At 35.9% G+C, this 20,370-nt stretch overlaps 1 protein-coding gene across 20 annotated transcripts in view; it reads left to right on the top strand.

Moving 5' to 3' along the window:
• LOC149065206 (cell adhesion molecule Dscam1-like) overlaps positions 1 to 20,370 on the top strand; it is a 147,018-nt gene that overhangs the window by 106,417 nt on the left and 20,231 nt on the right. For 19 of the 20 annotated variants that reach the window (XM_089254528.1, XM_089254522.1, XM_089254524.1 and 16 more), the window contains 5 exons: positions 9,244 to 9,391; positions 12,602 to 12,750; positions 14,978 to 15,109; positions 16,934 to 17,098; positions 17,248 to 17,318. In XM_089254528.1, coding sequence (XP_089110654.1) covers positions 9,244 to 9,391; positions 12,602 to 12,750; positions 14,978 to 15,109; positions 16,934 to 17,098; positions 17,248 to 17,318 — 665 coding nt within the window. Of the gene's footprint in view, positions 1 to 1,525; positions 1,640 to 3,930; positions 4,096 to 9,243; positions 9,392 to 12,601; positions 12,751 to 14,977; positions 15,110 to 16,933; positions 17,099 to 17,247; positions 17,319 to 20,370 lie in introns of all 20 variants that reach the window. The other variant, XM_089254527.1, reaches the window with a different exon arrangement.

Genomic DNA, 20,370 nt, shown 5'->3' with positions numbered 1-20,370 from the left:
TCTATACCAAAGAATTTTTTTCCAAGATGTTTTGAAATAATACATGGTATATTATCTGAGACTCAAACAATACTGAAAACATGCTGCTATCATCCTACATTGCATAGCTCTCATTGACAAAACTTGGCAGCAAGTGTCTTACAGAACCATGAATTTGGCTGACAGATTTTGAGGGCTCCGTCACTAATGCGATAATAGATGACGTCATAATTATCATTTCATGTGTTATCGTTATGTTTTCATTATTAGTTATAGAGTGTTTAACATTAACAGGTTTAATATTATGCACAGGAGCTGTTGTTGAAATTTGCATTAAAAATGTTCAGGGTTCCAGGAACGGATTAATTAATTTCAAATTGATCCCTTGTCGGAGAAATTGTTTCGGTTTGCGAACAGACTTCAAGAACGAATTAAGTTCGTAAACCGAGGGTTGACTGTACGTGCCTGAGGCTTATCGATGCATAATCCATTCTGGAGAAAATAGTAGACGTTAGTTGCGAAATCTTTCATTTGGTTCATATATGGTCCATGGCTATCTGCGGCATCATTTCGCCAAGTGGCGTCTTTTAAGTAAACATCTATAAAGCCAGTGTGGTGTTTTACGTGAGAAGCTGTCATTCAACCCCATTCGTCTTTTCTTTCAAAGAACATCCTTGCATCAAGTCCAGTACCTTTTTGGAGGAAATGGGAGAAAAAAATTAATTGATCAGTCACACTGTTTCCAATTCATAAATTTTTTTAATCCAGTGTCTTATGTGAAACCACCAAAAAAAAAAAATGCAGTGTATATGTTACTGACAGAGCCCGAAGTGCGGCCAATTCACGAAATGGCCGAGAGGTTTGCCAAAGTCCGATTAGCAGAAATGATTTTGGCTTTAGCCGGTTAATTCGTGAGGTGGCCGTAAATCCTCGGTCACAGTTCGATGTGTTGATGTAAGACGGTGCCAAATTCAATTTTTTTTTTTCTAATCGCCAACGTGTGATACATGGCTATATATAGTAGCTGTATCGGATTAGTTCCATGTGAAGAGATAGAGGAAAAGGGAAATTTGAGAGGGAAAAAAAAAACTATTTGTGCATAGTAATATATATCGACATGTAGATTATGTCAAATTTTGAAGGGAAAAAAATTATTACCGCATCGTGATTGCGATGTGATGGGCAATGCTAAAATGATGATGCCATAGCTAAAAAGTGGAGATAATTATTATGAAAAATACACCAACTTGGTGATAAACTGGAATCGTGTTTTTTGTTATCGGGACTTTCACCAGGGATCTCACCAGCGGACTGGCTGGCCAAAGCCCGAAATTCGGACATTGGCCGAGTCAATTCACAACGAAATTGGCCAACTTCGAGCTTTGGCAGTAACATATATACTAATTAGATGGTTTTTTTTAATGAATGTTATCGTATTGTATGCTCTTTTCATGGCCAACGTTCGATGAGTTACGAGTGGTACCACTCGTAACTCATCGAATGTTGTAATATGTTACTTGACGAAAATAAATCTTTTTGTTTACAGTACCACCATCCATAATTGAAATACCTAGAGATCAAACTCTTGAGATCGGTAGCACGGCCTCGTTTGATTGCCTGGCCACGGGTCATCCTGTTCCCAATGTAACGTGGACGAAAGGTATGTACTCCAGATATTTCGCATGTACCATTAGATGACACACAAAGAGATATTATTCAGAAAAAAGTAACGTTTGAAGAGCGAAAAAATGTTCAAAAATCACGTTAAAGCAGCAGAAAAGGAAAAAATAAATTGGAACTCTTTGTTTGGGGATAAAATTTTGAGAGGAAAATTCAAAGAAAATAATGCTTTAAAGTGAAAATATAATCAAAAATCTCCTCATATTTAGTGAAAAAATAATATTTGTGAAATCACGTTTGAGGGAAAAATATTCTAAAATTATGTCAAAGGGATAGAAATTTAAAAGAGCCATTTTTTGGAGGCCCTACCTACTACTGCTACACCACACATGTACCCCACCCCCCCACCGCGGAAACCCCAACGAATCGGTACATGCGGGAATGTGCGTGTACGTGTAGTGAAACCTGATGTGAAATTTTATTGTTTCTCTGTAATGCTTGTTATGTGTAGTGCTGCCATCTGCCACCAGTTTTTCTAACTATGAGTGAAGTGTTATGATTGAATGATTTATCGTTGTAGGACTGTTGCTCTCTGTGGCGAGACTTTTTAACGGGGAGATCGGCTCGCATTTGCGCCTTGAAGTTGGGAACCACAGAAAACCAACTTCAGCCGACCCACCACTGTGGGGTTCGAACCCGGATCCTCGCATCGTGAATCCGTCACTATAACCATTCCACCACCACAGCACAGTCGGCTGAACAATTTATTTTTCACGTAAATTGAAATTTCAAAAGCATTTTTCTCACCCCTCAACAATGTAGCTACATGTAGTTGCTTCGAGAATTTTTCGAAATGTTTCGTGGACCCCGGTAGGAAATTCCCACGGACCAGCGGTTGAAGAACACTGATCTAATCAAAAATGGTGTAAGTAAGTAAACTGATGGTCAGAATAGCAAGGGGGTGACAGAACTCGCCGAAACAAGCAACTTTCACCGTACAATGTGGGTTCGGGAAGCAAGTGGCAAACCGCGAGAAGGCACCTGCTTGTTGAAAACGAGCCAATCAGCCGCAGCAGCAGTGACCCAGCACCGGGGCTGGCCAGATCAGAGACACTTCCGCTGACATCAAACTGCGCCCGTATGGCATGTGTCGCGTGGCAGAGTCATAAACTGTGTCAAAACCGAGCCCAACAAACACAACTGTTGCGCCGCCAGCGGTAACAAGTATGATTTGAAAGTGATTATGGAATGTAAATCCTGCAAATAAGTCGCTGGGGTGTGACCAGGGGCACCTGCGACGGCTGTTTGGGTCTGCGGGGCCTTCCTGGACTTGCCCCCGAGGTGAGGGGGCTGCGAGTTGCTCTGGACGATGGAGGTAAGGGTGCCCGGGTCTCACGGCCTGGAGCCTCAATCGTAGGGATGGAGGGCTAGGGGGCACCGGACCGGGGGGCTTGGCATCCAAGCCTTCCGGCCCGGCGCACTCAGCTCTCACTAGCGTGGCCCAACCCCTCGAGGTAAGGAGCTTATATCCCTCATGTGACAGAGCCCGGGTCATGTATGGTTCTACAGTTGCTTGTTGAAAATGGAGAACACAGTTAAGACGAAGAATAAATTAATTGTTTTTGCTCACATTTTATTGGATCATTTGCCTGTTGTAGCTTCAGATTTTGTATTTGTATTGTTAAGTTACTGCCAAAGCCCAAAGTGCGGCCAATTCGAGATGAGGCCGGCCCCTTCGTGAATTGGCCAAGAGTTTTCGCCAAAGCTCGATGTGCTGATGTAAGACGGCCCGGTAGTAGGCAAATCCATTTCTTTAAATCTCGAACGTGTGATGCATGTCTATACATAGCAGCTGCATTAGCTCCATCTAACGAGAGGAATAAAAGTGAAATTTGGGAGAAAAACTATAAAAATGATTATACATAATTTTTTCTTCAAAATTTTGGAGAAAAAAAATTATTACCACATCGTGGTAAATATGCGGTCATATTTACCACGATGTCTGTATTTAATATTACCATATGCGGTCTGACGGGTTGCCATAACTAACGTGGGCATAATTATCGCGAAAAAATATACGCCAACTTGACGATGATCCCGAATCATGCCTTTTGTTATCGAACTTTGGCCAGAGATCACCGGTCACTTCTCGAACTGTCCGGCCATTTCCGGCAATGGCCGCTTCAATATTTAACGAAATTCGCCAATTCGAGAACTGGTTAATTTCGGGCTTTGGCTGTAACATATGCATGCAATCAATAACATTTATTTTTTTCACTTAATAAGCATGCTCATGACTTTTTCTTTTTTTTTTGTTCCATTCAATTGCAGGTTCCGATACCAAAGAGAGCATTCGGTCGGAAACGGCGACTGTTTTCGGCAACGGAACGCTATTGTTCCATAGCGTTCACAAAACCGACGAAAACTATTACACGTGTTCCGCAATTAACGGTATCGGCGACGGCGACCGAAAAACCGTTTCGCTCAACGTTATCGGTAAGAGACGTCGTCACTGACGGACGTCACGGTCAATTTACAGTGTCGATTACGTCGCTGAGAAATGGCACCCGGAAAGCCATTTCATTATATTCACGGAAATTTCATTCGTGCTTTTCGTAATTTATCATTTATTTTCAGTGTTTCGATCAGACATGATTTATGTTTCGCATGTTATTATTATTATGCATTTATATTTATATATTTATTATGTCTTTACATTTACAATTGTTTTTGAGTTGAAATATGCATATGTGTATATGTAACATGATTTGTGTATTAATTATTCCAAATTTTTCGAGTTCCTACTACTTGTTGCTATTGATGTTTTATTTCAGTATTAATTCATGTTCAAATTTCACATGTACTTTTTCAGAAAGTTTTAACATTAATTTGTTAACAATTGAGTGATAAATGCTGCTGTTTTACTTTTTCGTTGTGAAATTTTATGCGTACATTGGTTTGAGTGAAATTGATGGAATATTTGTATGTTATGCACACATGTATACAAATATTGAAATTTTTTTTTTTATGATTTTTGTATTTTTCATTATAGTGCTTTTTTTCAGTATTTTTAGTTCCTATTTATTTTATCATTTTTTGTTTTTTTTTAACTTTTATTCCTTGAGCATTTTTTATTTTCAATTTTGTTTATTTTAACATTAAATCAATTTTTTTTTCAGTTTTCATTTATTTTTTATATTTTTTATTTATTTATTCATTTGAGTAGGAACACATATTTTACTTTAAGTTTTATTTTTCAATGTTATTCATTTTAGCATTTTTTAATTTTATTCATTTTAGCATTTTTTAATTTTATTCATTTTAGCATTTTTTAATTTTATTCATTTTAGCATTTTTTAATTTTATTCATTTTAGCATTTTTTAATTTTATTTATTCATTTTAGCATTTTTTAATTTTATTTATTCATTTTAACATTTTTAAATTTTATTCATTTTAGCATTTTTAAATTTTATTCATTTTAGCATTTTTAAATTTTATTTATTCATTTTAGCATTTTTTAATTTATTCATTTTAGCATTTTTTAATTTTATTCATTTTAGCATTTTTTAATTTTATTTATTCATTTTAGCATTTGTAAACTTTATTCATTTTAGCATTTTTTAATTTTATTCATTTTAGCATTTTTTAATTTTATTCATTTTAGCATTTTTTAATTTTATTCATTTTAACATTTTTTAATTTTATTCATTTTAACATTTTTAAATTTTATTTATTCATTTTAACATTTTTAAATTTTATTTATTCATTTTAGCATTTTTAAATTTTATTCATTTTAGCATTTTTAAATTTTATTCATTTTAGCATTTTTAAATTTTATTCATTTTAGCATTTTTAAATTTTATTTATTCATTTTATCATTTTTAAATTTTATTAATTTTAGCATTTTTAAATTTTATTCATTTTAGCATTTTTAAATTTTATTTATTCATTTTATCATTTTTAAATTTTATTCATTTTAGCATTTTTAAATTTTATTCATTTTAGCATTTTTAAATTTTATTCATTTTAGCATTTTTTAATTTTATTCATTTTAGCATTTTTTAATTTTATTCATTTTAGCATTTTTAAATTTTATTTATTCATTTTATCATTTTTAAATTTTATTCATTTTAGCATTTTTAAATTTTATTCATTTTAGCATTTTTAAATTTTATTCATTTTAGCATTTTTTAATTTTATTCATTTTAGCATTTTTTAATTTTATTCATTTTAGCATTTTTTAATTTTATTCATTTTAGCATTTTTTAATTTTATTCATTTTAGCATTTTTTAATTTTATTCATTTTAGCATTTTTTAATTTTATTCATTTTAGCATTTTTTAATTTTATTCATTTTAGCATTTTTAAATTTTATTTATTCATTTTAGCATTTTTAAATTTTATTTATTCATTTTAACATTTTTAAATTTTATTTATTCATTTTAACATTTTTAAATTTTATTCATTTTATCATTTTTAAATTTTATTCATTTTAGCATTTTTAAATTTTATTCATTTTAGCATTTTTAAATTTTATTCATTTTAGCATTTTTAAATTTTATTTATTCATTTTATCATTTTTAAATTTTATTCATTTTATCATTTTTAAATTTTATTCATTTTAGCATTTTTAAATTTTATTCATTTTAGCATTTTTAAATTTTATTCATTTTAGCATTTTTAAATTTTATTCATTTTAGCATTTTTAAATTTTATTCATTTTAGCATTTTTAAATTTTATTTATTCATTTTATCATTTTTAAATTTTATTCATTTTAGCATTTTTAAATTTTATTCATTTTAGCATTTTTAAATTTTATTCATTTTAGCATTTTTTAATTTTATTCATTTTAGCATTTTTTAATTTTATTCATTTTAGCATTTTTTAATTTTATTCATTTTAGCATTTTTTAATTTTATTCATTTTAGCATTTTTTAATTTTATTCATTTTAGCATTTTTTAATTTTATTCATTTTAGCATTTTTTAATTTTATTCATTTTAGCATTTTTTAATTTTATTCATTTTAGCATTTTTTAATTTTATTCATTTTAGCATTTTTTAATTTTATTCATTTTAGCATTTTTTAATTTTATTCATTTTAGCATTTTTTAATTTTATTCATTTTAGCATTTTTTAATTTTATTCATTTTAGCATTTTTTAATTTTATTCATTTTAGCATTTTTTAATTTTATTCATTTTAGCATTTTTTAATTTTATTCATTTTAGCATTTTTTAATTTTATTCATTTTAGCATTTTTTAATTTTATTCATTTTAGCATTTTTTAATTTTATTCATTTTAGCATTTTTTAATTTTATTCATTTTAGCATTTTTTATTTCTTAATTTTATTCATTTTAGCATTTTTAATTTTATTCATTTTAGCATTTTTAATTTTATTCATTTTATTCATTTTAGCATTTTTGCTTTCCTTATTTCCATTCGTTTCAGAATTTTTCACTTAAAAATTTTTTTTTAGTTTAACCACTTTTGATTTTTTCAAATTTTATTCATTTTAGCAATTCCTACTTTAATTTTCATTTAATTCAGCATTTTTTACAGTAAATTTTATTTTTCACTTTTTAAATTTAGATTTCACTTATTTTTCTAACTTTATTTTAAGTATTTTTTGTTTATTTGATACTTTTAGTATTTTATTGATTAGTTTATTTGAGTTTTTCTTTACTAATTCATTTATTGCAATATTTTCCACTTTTCAGCAAAATCCTTTCCATGAGTTTTTACTTGCTTATTGAATTAACGGTGTCCTAGGATCACTCGTGTCATGGAAATGATCGTTTTATATCTCGTGATAAATTGATATTGTCTATGTATAAATTAATTAATAGGACTTGTATCGATTTTTCATGTTGAGGCAGACTTGAGAGGAAGGGGGGGGGAACATGATGTAGATTAATATACATGCTTTTACATTAGATTAGTCGGCTCCGTCGTTGACCGTATCTCCATCCATGTTTTTGACACATTCTGTAGATAAATATTTATTATTTAACGTAATAAAAAGACAATCATTTTCGGTGAAATGAGCGTTAACTGTAACCCTCCGCCGTGATTACCACTAATGAAGGGTATAATTACGTGTTTACAGTGAAAAATCTCGTGTTCTGAGCTGTCTCTACAGCCGCAAGTATTCACCAGAAAGCTATGAAATTTTGAAAGAGCGCGCCATTGCAATAATAGGAAAAATTTTGAGAGCTCCTTCAAAAACCGAAATTAGTCTAAAGCTTCGAGTGAGAAATTAATTAGATACTTTGCCATGAGGATTGAACAGATGGTTGCAAAATTGATTACTATAACCAATTTTTGCCAAAGGAAGTATAAAAGATGCTCTCTAGTTGTGAATTTTTGTAACTGATTTTGCTAGATCTAGATCACAGACTTCACTTGTTTTCACGCGGAACCTTTGATGGCCGAGAGACAATCCCGTGTGGTATCCAATTAAAAAAGAATATTCCCTCAATATAGATACCATGTTTGTAGCGCAACACACCCATTGACAAAATTTTACGTCTTTTTTGGCGCTGCGGAGCTCCAGAAAATCTCTCTAAGAAGTAACCCAAAGTTCGAAACCATATTTTCTACATTTTTTTTTAACATTATTACTAAGACGAAGGGTGTTCAACATTTAGGAGCCTTCTGGCCATTTCGTTGATGTCAAAACGTGCCGCGGAGCACCTAAGAAAATGTGGAACTATACCGTGGGCACATTTACACATGACTTCAGCGCAATAACGGCGCTGTTGAGATCACTCAAATTAGTCGTGGTACATTTATAGTTCATTTTAGTGACCTGCGGCACATCCATGGGTACCTTAAGTGACTCTTCCCACATACACAGATCGCTTAAGTGACCTGTGGCGTAGTTCCAGAGCACTTAAGCAGCCCGGAAAAAGCTCCGGTATCTGCAGAACATGGGGAGCTCGGTGTGTCTAGTCTTTCTGGTCCGTGGCAGAACTGACCCACGGTATAGTTCCACATGACTTCAGTGCAATGACGGCGCTGTTGAGATCACTCAAATTAGTCGTGGTACATAATGGTACATAGTCACTTAAGTGACTTGTGGGCCAAGTCAATTAAAGGCAACTTTGATTTTTAAAAAGAGTAAAAACACTGTGTGAAACCACTCCCACCATTTAGTGGCAAAGAAAAAAATAAAATTTCTAATGGCAAATTTTCTTACCAACCGGCGTCAATAAGTTAAATGATCTGTGATTGTTCCACGGCTAATCTAAGTGATTTGGAACAGCACCGTGTGTTACTTAAGTGCTATGAAACCATGCCGCCCAGTTCATTTTTACAAAAGTAGGTTTGAGGTCTCGAGCCACATCGAATGACTCCGAGGGCTATGGGTTGAGCAGATATGATTAAGACGTTCGCAAATACCATTAGCTTTCTGATGAATGGTTACGGCTGCCGACAGCTCGTTAAAATTCAATCACTGAATTGTACAATAACGCTAACTCCATAAAGTACTACATGATATCGACAGCCAGCACGTGACTAATTCCATTACGATTGCACTAACACTAAAATCATATCAACAGTTACATTTTATTAATTACATTATTTGACTTGTACGGCATTGGGACATTTTTTTGAGCCGTATCGTTTCTGTTTTGCAGTTCCGGCTCGTTTCGAAGAGAAGTTCGTGGTGAATACGGTACGAAGGGGCGAAACCGCAAACTTGAAATGCGATGCTCAAGGAGACAAACCCCTGACTATTGCTTGGACCAAAGACAAAGCTGAAATCGACTTCAAGAAAATGACCAGGTATATAATGCTAACATCACCTCTCTCTCTCTCAGAGATTCTATATTTTCCGACGAGAACCAGGATGCCACTTAGGAGCGTCATCAGTTTGTAACGCCACCACAATGGAGCGTCACGAAAATAGGGCGGACTTTAAACTGAAATTACTTCTAGAGCCAATGTGTGTGGTTCTTAACCTGAGGCCATTCCTTTTGGTTCTAGGATATTCTGGGGGGGGGGGGCCTTCAGATGAAAATCTGATGGGAGGGGAGTCACGACAAGTAGTGAAGGGGGCTCACAGAAAGCTGTGAGGGAATTTAGCTTTCAAGTTCGAAATGGTAAGAAAAAAAAACTTGACTATTTACAGAATCCAGTAGAGCTGTCCATAGAACCAGGGCCATCTTAACCTATAAGCTCCATGGCCATGGTGGAGGCTACAAGATGAGATCTGGTGGTACTATGATTTTTAAATGTAAGCTGTTACTTCCAGCTAAGTATGCCCCGCAGAACATCAATTTCCTCGAGGGCTCACGATGTTGAGATGTCCATGCATGAAATCATCTACAAGAAGAAAGCTTACCGAGAAAGAGAACGAGAGATGTAGCCAGCCCAGGGTAAGAGGTGAACCCAGGGTTATAGGCCTATATCGGAGGCTCAATTTGTTGTACAGGCTCTTTGGAACTTCTCGTATTTTACGCACATCTATTCCCCCCTCCCACATAATTCGGCTCTTGGGGGGGGGGGGAAGAGGGATGATCACCCACCTTCTGATATCAATGCCTGGCCCAGGGTTTCTCAGATCGATCTTATAAATAACTTTTTCATTATAAATTTAGTTTTGATTAAATTCGATTCACGTGAGTGATTAAAACAGTGTGCAAAAAGCATGTAGATAACCAAAAGGGTGACCTAGAGAACTTGGGACAAGGTCGTTGAGAGTGACCAAAAGAGTAATCTAGAGCAGTGGTTCTCAACCTTTTTTTAACCCATAGGACCCCTTTGAACCATATTTTCTTTTCATATCCCTCTCGTTTGATCTAGGGCTCGCTACCCTCATGAAGGAACGAGTCCCTTTCCGCTTAAATAATGCAGTTGAGTCAAAACTAAATTTATAATGAAAAAATTTCATAAATAAGATCGATCTGTTACCCCGGGCCAGTATGGATCCGAAAGGGGGGATTGCCCTCCCTCTCCAATTGTATGGGAATAATAGATCTGTGTGAAATACTGTAGAATCAGGCATGATCTAAGCTCTGTCCCATGGAAGGGGGTGATGTATGTGTGAAATACTGGACGATATAACTAACCTACACAATAAATCCCCCTCCTCGATGAATAACTATGGGTCCGCACCTACCCTCGGCTAGAGTATATTGAGTTTTTGGGGGTTCTATGCATTTTACCGTCTCATCATGGGTCCCCGGGGCAAAGTGATCTTCTGGGCCCCATAATTAGCTGGAATTAAGCTTACATATTTACTCAAAAATCATAGTACCAGATGCCCTCATCAAGGGCTCCTATAGACATGAAGACCCATGGGTTTAGATCAGTGATTCCCAACGTGGGCGTTCCAGGGGGGCGGTAGAAGCTACGGGTATAGCATAGGATTCTATGGGTTAGATTCCGTTGGGGGGCGCTGGGAGAAAAAAAATTTCTGAAGAAGGGGGCGATGGGACAAAAAAAAGGTTGGTAAACTATGGTTTAGATAATCCCCTCCTCTATGGACATTTCCGTATTCTGAAAGTAGTTTAATTTGTTTTTCCATTACATTTCAATTTGAAAATTTTATTTCTTCACGTTTCAGTGGCTTCCTTCATCACTTGTTGTGGCTCTCCTTTTCATCTGATTTACACCCGTGGTCCCCTAAAAATATCCTAGGATTACAAGAGGGGGGCATATGGAACTAGGTTGAGAAGTACTGATTTGGAGCGTGTGCAAGCATATGAATGACCAAAATAGTGTGTGCAAGCATACGAGTGACCAAACGTGGGGCTTAGAGTAGTGGAGCGCAAACAGTAGATCGCAACCCCACGGGAGATAGCGAGAGATTTCTCCAAAATAGAAATTTCCAAATAAGAAATTCATTTTTATTTAAAAATATTTTAGAACTAAAGAATGTCTTTATTCAATTGAGCTTATTACCATGCATCATGCAATGCAATTTTATCAAATAGTACTTGTAAAATAATTAATATATCGGCTCCGTCATGCCAGAATCACGAATGTACAAAGTCCTTGCAAAAATAAAGGAACGTGAGGAATGACATTTGAATGATTACTATATGGAAGTTATTTTCCATAGAGCAAGTAATCAAAATCACCTAAAGTCAATATCACCTAATCAAAATCGAAACAAGCGTTCCGAAACGGGCTTTCAAAACAACACCTTTACTGGCAAAAAAATTGGGATGGCCAGGAAAACCGGGACACATGGTCATCCCACGTCAGGATCGTGGGACGTATAGTCAGCCTATGTAGGGGGGTCACCGAAAATTTTTTTGTAAAAAGGGTGGGTGGGGGAGGGGTCGCGCTTCAAAAAGTTTGCTCATCACTGGTTAAGAGAAATGCATAAGCATGTGAGCTACCGAAGGAGTGATCCGGAGAGTAAGCATGTAGGCCTGTAAGTGATATATCTTGACATAATGAGCTTTCATTCAACAACATAAACTATAACTTGATTATAACCAACGACGCTTGTCATCACAGGTAAAAATGCTTATTTTTTTTAGCATTCATCAAATTTACCAACGACTGTTGGGTATTACGACGGTGAACGTGATAAATGTATAAAACTTACCGGGACGATTAGCGATTATGAATAATAACCGGCTATTATCGATTTATCACAGTTACCGTAACAAATACACCAATTGTGTGTGCGCATGTGAATTCCTATATCTAACAAGGGAAGACTGCCAAGGTGACGGCTTCGAAATGTTTTGAAAAATTGTCACTGATTCTGTTCATTTGAATATTCATAAAAATATTAAAAAAATCCAAGAATTATTATGAGTCACTCAAAAAAGCCAATAGAGGCCAAGAATGAATTCAAAAATCCCACAAATCTGATGTTAGTAACGTATAACGGAGGAGTGTCGCGCGCTCTCTCTCTCTCTCTGTCACACGCACACACACACCATTTCCTTGTAGGGTTTCCGCAACTATATAAATGACAATGTCACAACTGTACTGCAATTTTGACAATGATTTTATTCAATATTTCCAACACAGGCTAGAAAAATTCGATAGAGACATGGAAAATGGCTTGAGCTCGGAACTGATTATCCGAACGACCGACCGTAAGGATGGGGCTCTTTACGGCTGCACGGCCAAGAACGAGTTCGGAACCGACGAAAGGAGCGTCAAATTACTTGTCGTAGGTGAGTACCGCCATACTTAACTGCGCGTTCACTTCGTTGAAGCGATGAAAGCTAAGAACACAGTGGAAGCGGCGAGCAAAGCGACGAATGAGAAGGAAGAGAAGCGACACGAGAATATAGCTGCGAGCAAGGGACATGGTACACATAGTAGAGGCGTTTGTTATAGCAGAGAGTATTGAATAGAAACTCGCAATCAGCTTGGTTTCTTTAATTAAAGAGTGCTTAAAAATTTCATAATTGTAAAAATCATTGCTCAGGCAACAGTAATAATAGTGTTGTGTGAATATCGCTATTTTTAAATATAAACTACGGAAATGTTCCTCATATTTTGGTCGCTTTCCTCCCTACATCTTTTCCCGCGGCATTTGAGTGCGATCAACGATTCTGATGACACTTTTGACCTCGGTACCGCTTTTTAACAGCGAAAACGCGCCCTTCGACGGCCATCTTGAAGCTACACACACAAGCGAGCAGAGCGGCGAAAACAAAATATCTTGAATGCGCTGCTCTTATCGCTTGTGGCGGAATTCCCGCTCTGCTGCGGTGCGCGCCACCATACGCAGGCGCATTGGAATCAGTGTGTTTGATTTCGCTGCTCGGATCTCTTCTCCCATCGTTGCTTTGCTCTCCGTTTCACTATGTGTTCAGCCCAATGCAACCATAAGGCTGGTCGTGCACTGGTAGCGACTTGATAAACAAGTCGCGCGTAGTTGAGTGTATTTGCAACACCCATCCTATAGTATAGAAAGTAGGGGAAACGTCTTCCACTAGAAACGGTTTTGAGCGGTGACGGCAGCAGACGATCGGAAGATCCGAAAATTTCGGGATCTTACGTGACTTGCCGGCTCTGCGCCGGTGCAGTGCGGTTGTTTACTTTTTTTTCTCTCTCTCGCTCGTCTCCCGTTTTCTATCCTTCTCCCTCCATCCCTTTTCTCTCGCTTGAACATGTGAACATGGTAATAGAAGCACTTTCGGTAGTAGAAATGAAAAAAATAATTCATAATCAATAATAGCTTTTTCGTAGCCTAAGCAAGGTGTCTCCGCATCAATTGATTTCATTTTTTGGAATCTTCATCAATTTTGACGTTTTTCTCTCTCATTAATTCTGGAATTTTTTCTCTCATTAATTCTGGATTTTTTACTCTCATTAATTCTGGAATTTTTACTCTCATTAATTCTGGATTTTTTACTCTCATTAATTCTGGAATTTTTACTCTCATTAATTCTAAATTTTAAGCAATTCTGAGATTTCTTTCTCTCATTAATTCTGAGACTTTTGCCGTCATTAATTCTGGATTTTTTACTCTAATTCGTGAATTTTTACTCTAATTCGTGAATTTTTACTCTAATTCGTGAATTTTTACTCTAATTCGTGAATTTTTACTCTAATTCGTGAATTTTTACTCTCATTAATTCTGGAATTTTTACTTTAATTCGTGAATTTTTACTGTCATTAATTCTAAATTTTATGCAATTCTGATATTTCTTTCTCTCATCAATTCTGAGACTTTTGCCGTCATTAAATCTGGAATTTTTTCTCGTTACCAACCTGTTGATGAGTATAAAAAACAAGCCTGCCGTTCGGGCACCGGGGGTGCGACAAAAATGATCAAATGATTTTTTCTCGTTAATTCTGGAATTTTTACTCCAATTCGTGATTTTTTACTCTCATTAATTCTGAATTTTAAGCAATTCTGGGACTTTTGCCCTCATTAATTCTGAAATTTTTTCTCTTCATTCTGGAATTTTTACTCTCATTAATTCTGCATTTTATCAACTCTGAATTTTCATCGGAATTATGGGATTTTTAATTTTAATTCTCAATTTTCAGCAATTCTAAGATTTTTACCTCTCATTTATTCTGGATTTTTTTCTCCCATTAATTCCCCAATTTTCATTGGTGAATTTCAATTTTCAAATCAATTTCAATTTTTCAGCTTTCTCCTGTATATTCTGTGATAATGCATGAATCTTTTGCATTCCCGATTCCCCTCCCCCACAGAATATATAAATGATAGGGGGCCAAGGAACCCATCGTCGGATAAGGGCGACCCTGACTGATTAGCGTGTAGAAGTCTCTTTCAGTGGACGACGTCAGACTCAATGACGGCTGCTGTCGCTCCCGTAGCTTGCAGCGTGTTGTAGCTTCCAGAGGACGACCAGCCTATAGCTCATTGGAATACTTTAGCATCTCTTTGACTTACTTTTTGCTTTCTTTTGTTTGTAGAAGTTCCAGCTCAACCTCTAGATATCAAGATCAAGGAGGTTTGGAGCCGTACGGCCAACATCATATGGTCAGCTCCGTATTCCGGCAACAGCCCAATAACCAAGTACATCATTCAGTACTGGAGAGACAGAGGTAAGCACTGTATCCATTAAAGCAGCGTTTCTCTAAACCTTGGTTCAGTAAAATCTTCACGGACACTCTAGCTTGTGGATTCTATTGAACAATGATTTTCAAAAGTAGTCCGTGGACCTGCGGAGGTCCGTAAGAGGTTGCTAAAGGTTCATAGAAGAGAGCAGAAGTTAATGTAAAAATATATCCAGCGGCTATGACATAGGCCAAGGAGAAAGGGAGCGGGGGTTCTTGGAAAAACGCTTATGGCCCGACTCTATAAAACTGGTCCCCAACCTGTGGTATGTGTATCCCCGGAAATACGTAATGAACCATTAAGGAGTACGCGTAAAACTATCACCATCAATGATGGAAGAAATCAATAATTTTAATGGTTAACTCTTGATTAATAGTTTTCGCTACCCACGCATTTCTGGGGGCACGCTTTTTAACCTCCTACGCGTATTTTTAGAATCTTTTAGTGCAATTTCTAGGGGAAGGGGGGAGCGTTCATCCTATGCATTTCTATACGGAATATAGCTATATACGGAATATAACTATGCATTTCTATGCATTCTGATACGGAAACTACCTAGCCATTTCTAAGTAATGGAAAGTTATAGAAACGTATGTAAGGGTTCAATATACGTACATACAATGTGTGCACAAGCCTCTCGCGCTTTTTAAGCCTTACGCACTCTTTCTGTGCATAGAGAAATGGAAGCCCTCAGCGCATTTCTGGAGATACGCAAGCGCATGGGATTTCACTCTCTTCCTACACCTTTCAGTTAGTACGCAAGCCTCGTACGCGCATCTTGGACTTCCCTACCCCTTTCTAGCGGGTACTTGAAGCATGGATGTTTGGAAATTACTGGACCAATGGAATTTTCCAGGACATTTCTGGAACATTAATATAACTTCGTCCATAAAACTTCCACATTGTTTCAAGTAGTTCTCCTAGACAGAGGCGTCGGAAGTTTCTCAGATGGGTGCTCGGATCGATTTGATTTCTGAATTAATTCAGGGGATGTTAGGCCCACACCACATAATAATGTGGGGATTGGGCACTTACAGCAACCTCCGCTCTAGTGCCACTGCTCCTAGAGCGCTGGTACTGTTTCAAAGGCACCCTAGAACATTAACATATTTTCCAAGGGCTACATAGAAGTTGATATTATTCTCAGGATCCCTTGAAATTGTTTCAAGGGTTCTTCCAGATCCTAGAAGATGGGGGAATTATTCCAAGGGTTCCACGGACGAAAAGATTTGAGGAACGCTGCGTTAAAGGCTTGTTTTTTTATATATATAAGTTATAAGTGATATCGGCCTAGGGCAGGGGTTCTTAGCCTATGGGCCATGACCCGAATACCCCTCGCAATGGTTTTCGAGATGGGTCGTTCGAATCCACCAACAGCCAGGGATTCTTGAGCATGGAGTCCCGAGTCAAACTTGATTCGTAAGGGCTTTCGATATGGGTCCTACAAGTCCACTTACAGCCAAGGAGTCATGAGCTTATGGGTCACGACCCAAACTTCATTCGCAGGGGCTTCCGGAATGGGTCGAACAAATCCACATATAGTCCTGTTGAAAGTGCATTTATTGCAACGCTGGTTTCACTTATTTCGGAAAACACAGTCCCATGGGTCACTAAGCTGATCTTGTTGTTGATCTTGGGTCGCGGCTGAAAAAGGTTAAGAACCCCCGGCCTAGGGTGTCTCAGTGATAAAATATTCCCATCACCTTATAGACGGGACCGTCCTTTTTTTTAAAAAATTACTCGTGCTTGCAAATAATCGAGAAATAATGAATATTAATCGATTAATAAATGGAATCGATATTCTTCGTTAGGTGGGCCACACAGGCTACTTGAAGAGACGGTGCCGAACAGCCTGACGACGGTGCTCCTGAAGAACTTACAGCCTGGTACACCGTACGCCGTGACGGTACTCGGCGAGAACGAGATCGGACAAGGCCAACCGTCTGAGATCTTGAAGTTCATCACTGGCGAGGAAGGTATGGAGGACAATAGTCGAGTCTGACGTCCCAGATTTTGCAAGTCCATTTAATAATATCGATTAGTTATCGATGTAGTTTTGGATTGCTACAATATTTGCCTTGCATAATAATAATAATTATAATTTTTCAATTTTTTTTCATTGAAGAACCCAACGGTCCACCAACTGATGTTTGGGTCGAAGCCAAAAGTTCCAGTTCCATTTTGGTCACGTGGAAAGTGAGTCGCTTTATTTGAATCGAATTAAAAACTTCATAATTATGCAAATTAGTTCCATTATGCAGATGAACTCGGTTATAATGACCTCGGTTGTATAAAGTCACAAATTCGAAATCTCAACTGATTCCCATAGAGATGTTAACATAATAATGATTACAACGACAATTACCTCGGATACAACGACACTTTTTATCGTTATTTTCTATTATGTGATAAAGGTAATTTGCACAATTCATAAATTATTTTATAATCAACGACTATAACATAGTCGAGATCTAACATATTTATGTTTGATTTTTTTTTTCAGTGAAATACATTTTAAATCACTGCAGACTTAATTTGGCACTGCATTACCAAAACAAGGGTTATTTGTAAGCTATATTTGGCGAATTTCCGACAATATGTAAAATTTATAGCAAGAATTGGCGATGTTTCGTATTTATGATCCCAGTTTCCCGCATTTTTCTCGATCAAATATGGCCACGCCCAATCATTACGAAATATTAACTTCATGCACGGTATTTGATTGCATTTGATTATACAGTATGTACCGTAAGTCCCTATTCGGCCTTTATCTCACCAACCGTTCGTCGTAGAGGTATGGTTCATGGTTAGAAAATGCTCAAATTGCGTTCATAAATGACCCTATATCAGTTTTTAGAGTGAAAATAGTGTTACAGAATAAAAAAAATCTAAATTTTTATACGGCCCCCTCTTACTCTCTAACTTAATTGGAAAGTTGTTGCCCTGTATCTCTTAAGGCCAAATAATTACATGGATATGCATGTTACAGTGGCCATTTGTCCCGGCCAATATCCGAAATTCCACAAAATTTCGGACCTCATAGAGACGATAGCTGGAGATCCCTGTAATAGCGATATCATTCCCCTAAGATATCGGTATTCCGATTTCTTTGATCGTTAGGGTTGCCACAGCTAACCATAATTATAAATGGCCATAATTATCACGAAAAAATTCGCCAACTTGGCGGTGGCCCCCGATTCAGGCTTTTTCTTTGGCCAGGGAACGCCAGCCACCTCGTGAACTGGCTAGCAAAAGCCCGAATTTCGGGCATTGGCCGAGTCTTTCGGGCTTTAGCAGTACATACACATGGATGTAGATGGGATGAGGGCAATGTTCACTGATATATTCGAATTCAAAAATCGGAGAAAAGTTGGGAAAGAACAGCATAAAGTAACGGTCTTACAACGTCCCTTTCCCCTATTTATTCTATTCTTTCCCAATTTGTCTCCGATTTTTTGCATCTGTGTATATGTCCGTGTAATAATTTCCTTTTTTGTTGGCCTCGGAAGAGACAGGGAAACAACTTTCTAATTAGAAAGCGACGGGGACCGTATGAAAATTTAGTTATTTTTATTTTGTGACACTATTTTTTACTCTCAAAACTGATACAGAGTGATTTTTGAACATATTTCGAGCATTTTTCAAATTGAAACCACAACCCTGCGACGAACAGTTGCGGAGATAGAGGCTGACTTAGGTCTTACGGGACACCCTGCAGATCCCATACTTGAAAGGCATCGAGAACATTAACCCTGGTTGTAACGGCACCTCGGTTATAACGAAAAAATTTCGCGGAATCATAGATGATGTTATAACCGAGTTTGACTGTACTGTATATACAAAAACTATGTTGATCATTAATGTTCCAATCACCGCAAATGCTATAAAATGCGAGTGTGTTCATTCATATTGAAATTTCTCTTATCAATTAAAAACTATGTACACGATAAATTCAAACTATGCACAAAAATAGATTCGAATTGAATTCAAACTATGCGCAAAAATAGATTGAATATAGATTCAAACTGTGCTCACGATAGATCCAAGCTATGCAAAAAATGAATTCCAGCCTTTTCTTTTAAAAAGATTCCCCAAACTAGATTCAAACTATGCACGAGATAGATTCAAGACGATATGCACTAAATAGATTCAAAGTATACACAAAATGTATTCAAACTATGCCTGAAATAAATTCAAGTTTTCCACAAGAAGATACACACTAAATAGATAAAAACTATGCATACAATAGATTCAAACTATGCATACAATAGATTCAAACTATGCATACAATAGATTCAAACTATGCATACAATAGATTCAAACTATGCATACAATAGATTCAAACTATGCATACAATAGATTCAAACTATGCATACAATAGATTCAAACTATGCATACAATAGATTCAAACTATGCATACAATAGATTCAAACTATGCATACAATAGATTCAAACTATGCATACAATAGATTCAAACTATGCATACAATAGATTCAAACTATGCATACAATAGATTCAAACTATGCATACAATAGATTCAAACTATGCATACAATAGATTCAAACTATGCATACAATAGATTCAAACTATGCATACAATAGATTCAAACTGTACAAAATAGAGTCAAGCTATGTAGAAGATGATGTGGAAAAAATATATTCAAGCTACGCACACGATAGATTCAAACTGTGCAAAAAATAGATTTCAACCCGTTTCAAACTCTTGTATAAGACAGATGCAAACTATGCACAAGGTAGATGCAAACATACACATAATACATTCAAACTATACACATAATACATTCAAACTATACACATAATACATTCAAACTATACACATAATACATTCAAACTATACACATAATACATTCAAACTATACACATAATACATTCAAACTATACACATAATACATTCAAACTATACACATAATACATTCAAACTATACACATAATACATTCAAACTATACACATAATACATTCAAACTATACACATAATACATTCAAACTATACACATAATACATTCAAACTATACACATAATACATTCAAACTATACACATAATACATTCAAACTATACACATAATACATTCAAACTATACACATAATACATTCAAACTATACACATAATACATTCAAGCTATGCACAAGAAGATATGCACTAAAAGTATTCAAACTACATTCAATATAGATGCAAACAATGCACACGATAAACTATGCTCAAAACAGGTGAAATCTATGCGAAAAAATC

This window comes from Pholcus phalangioides, unplaced genomic scaffold, assembly GCF_987345545.1.
Source record: "Pholcus phalangioides strain wild (caught in Gottingen) unplaced genomic scaffold, Ppha-v1.0 ptg000041l_1, whole genome shotgun sequence".
NCBI lineage: Eukaryota > Metazoa > Arthropoda > Arachnida > Araneae > Pholcidae > Pholcus > Pholcus phalangioides.
The sequence above is the reverse complement of the archived record's forward strand: the minus strand, read 5'-3'. Positions and strand labels throughout refer to the sequence as shown.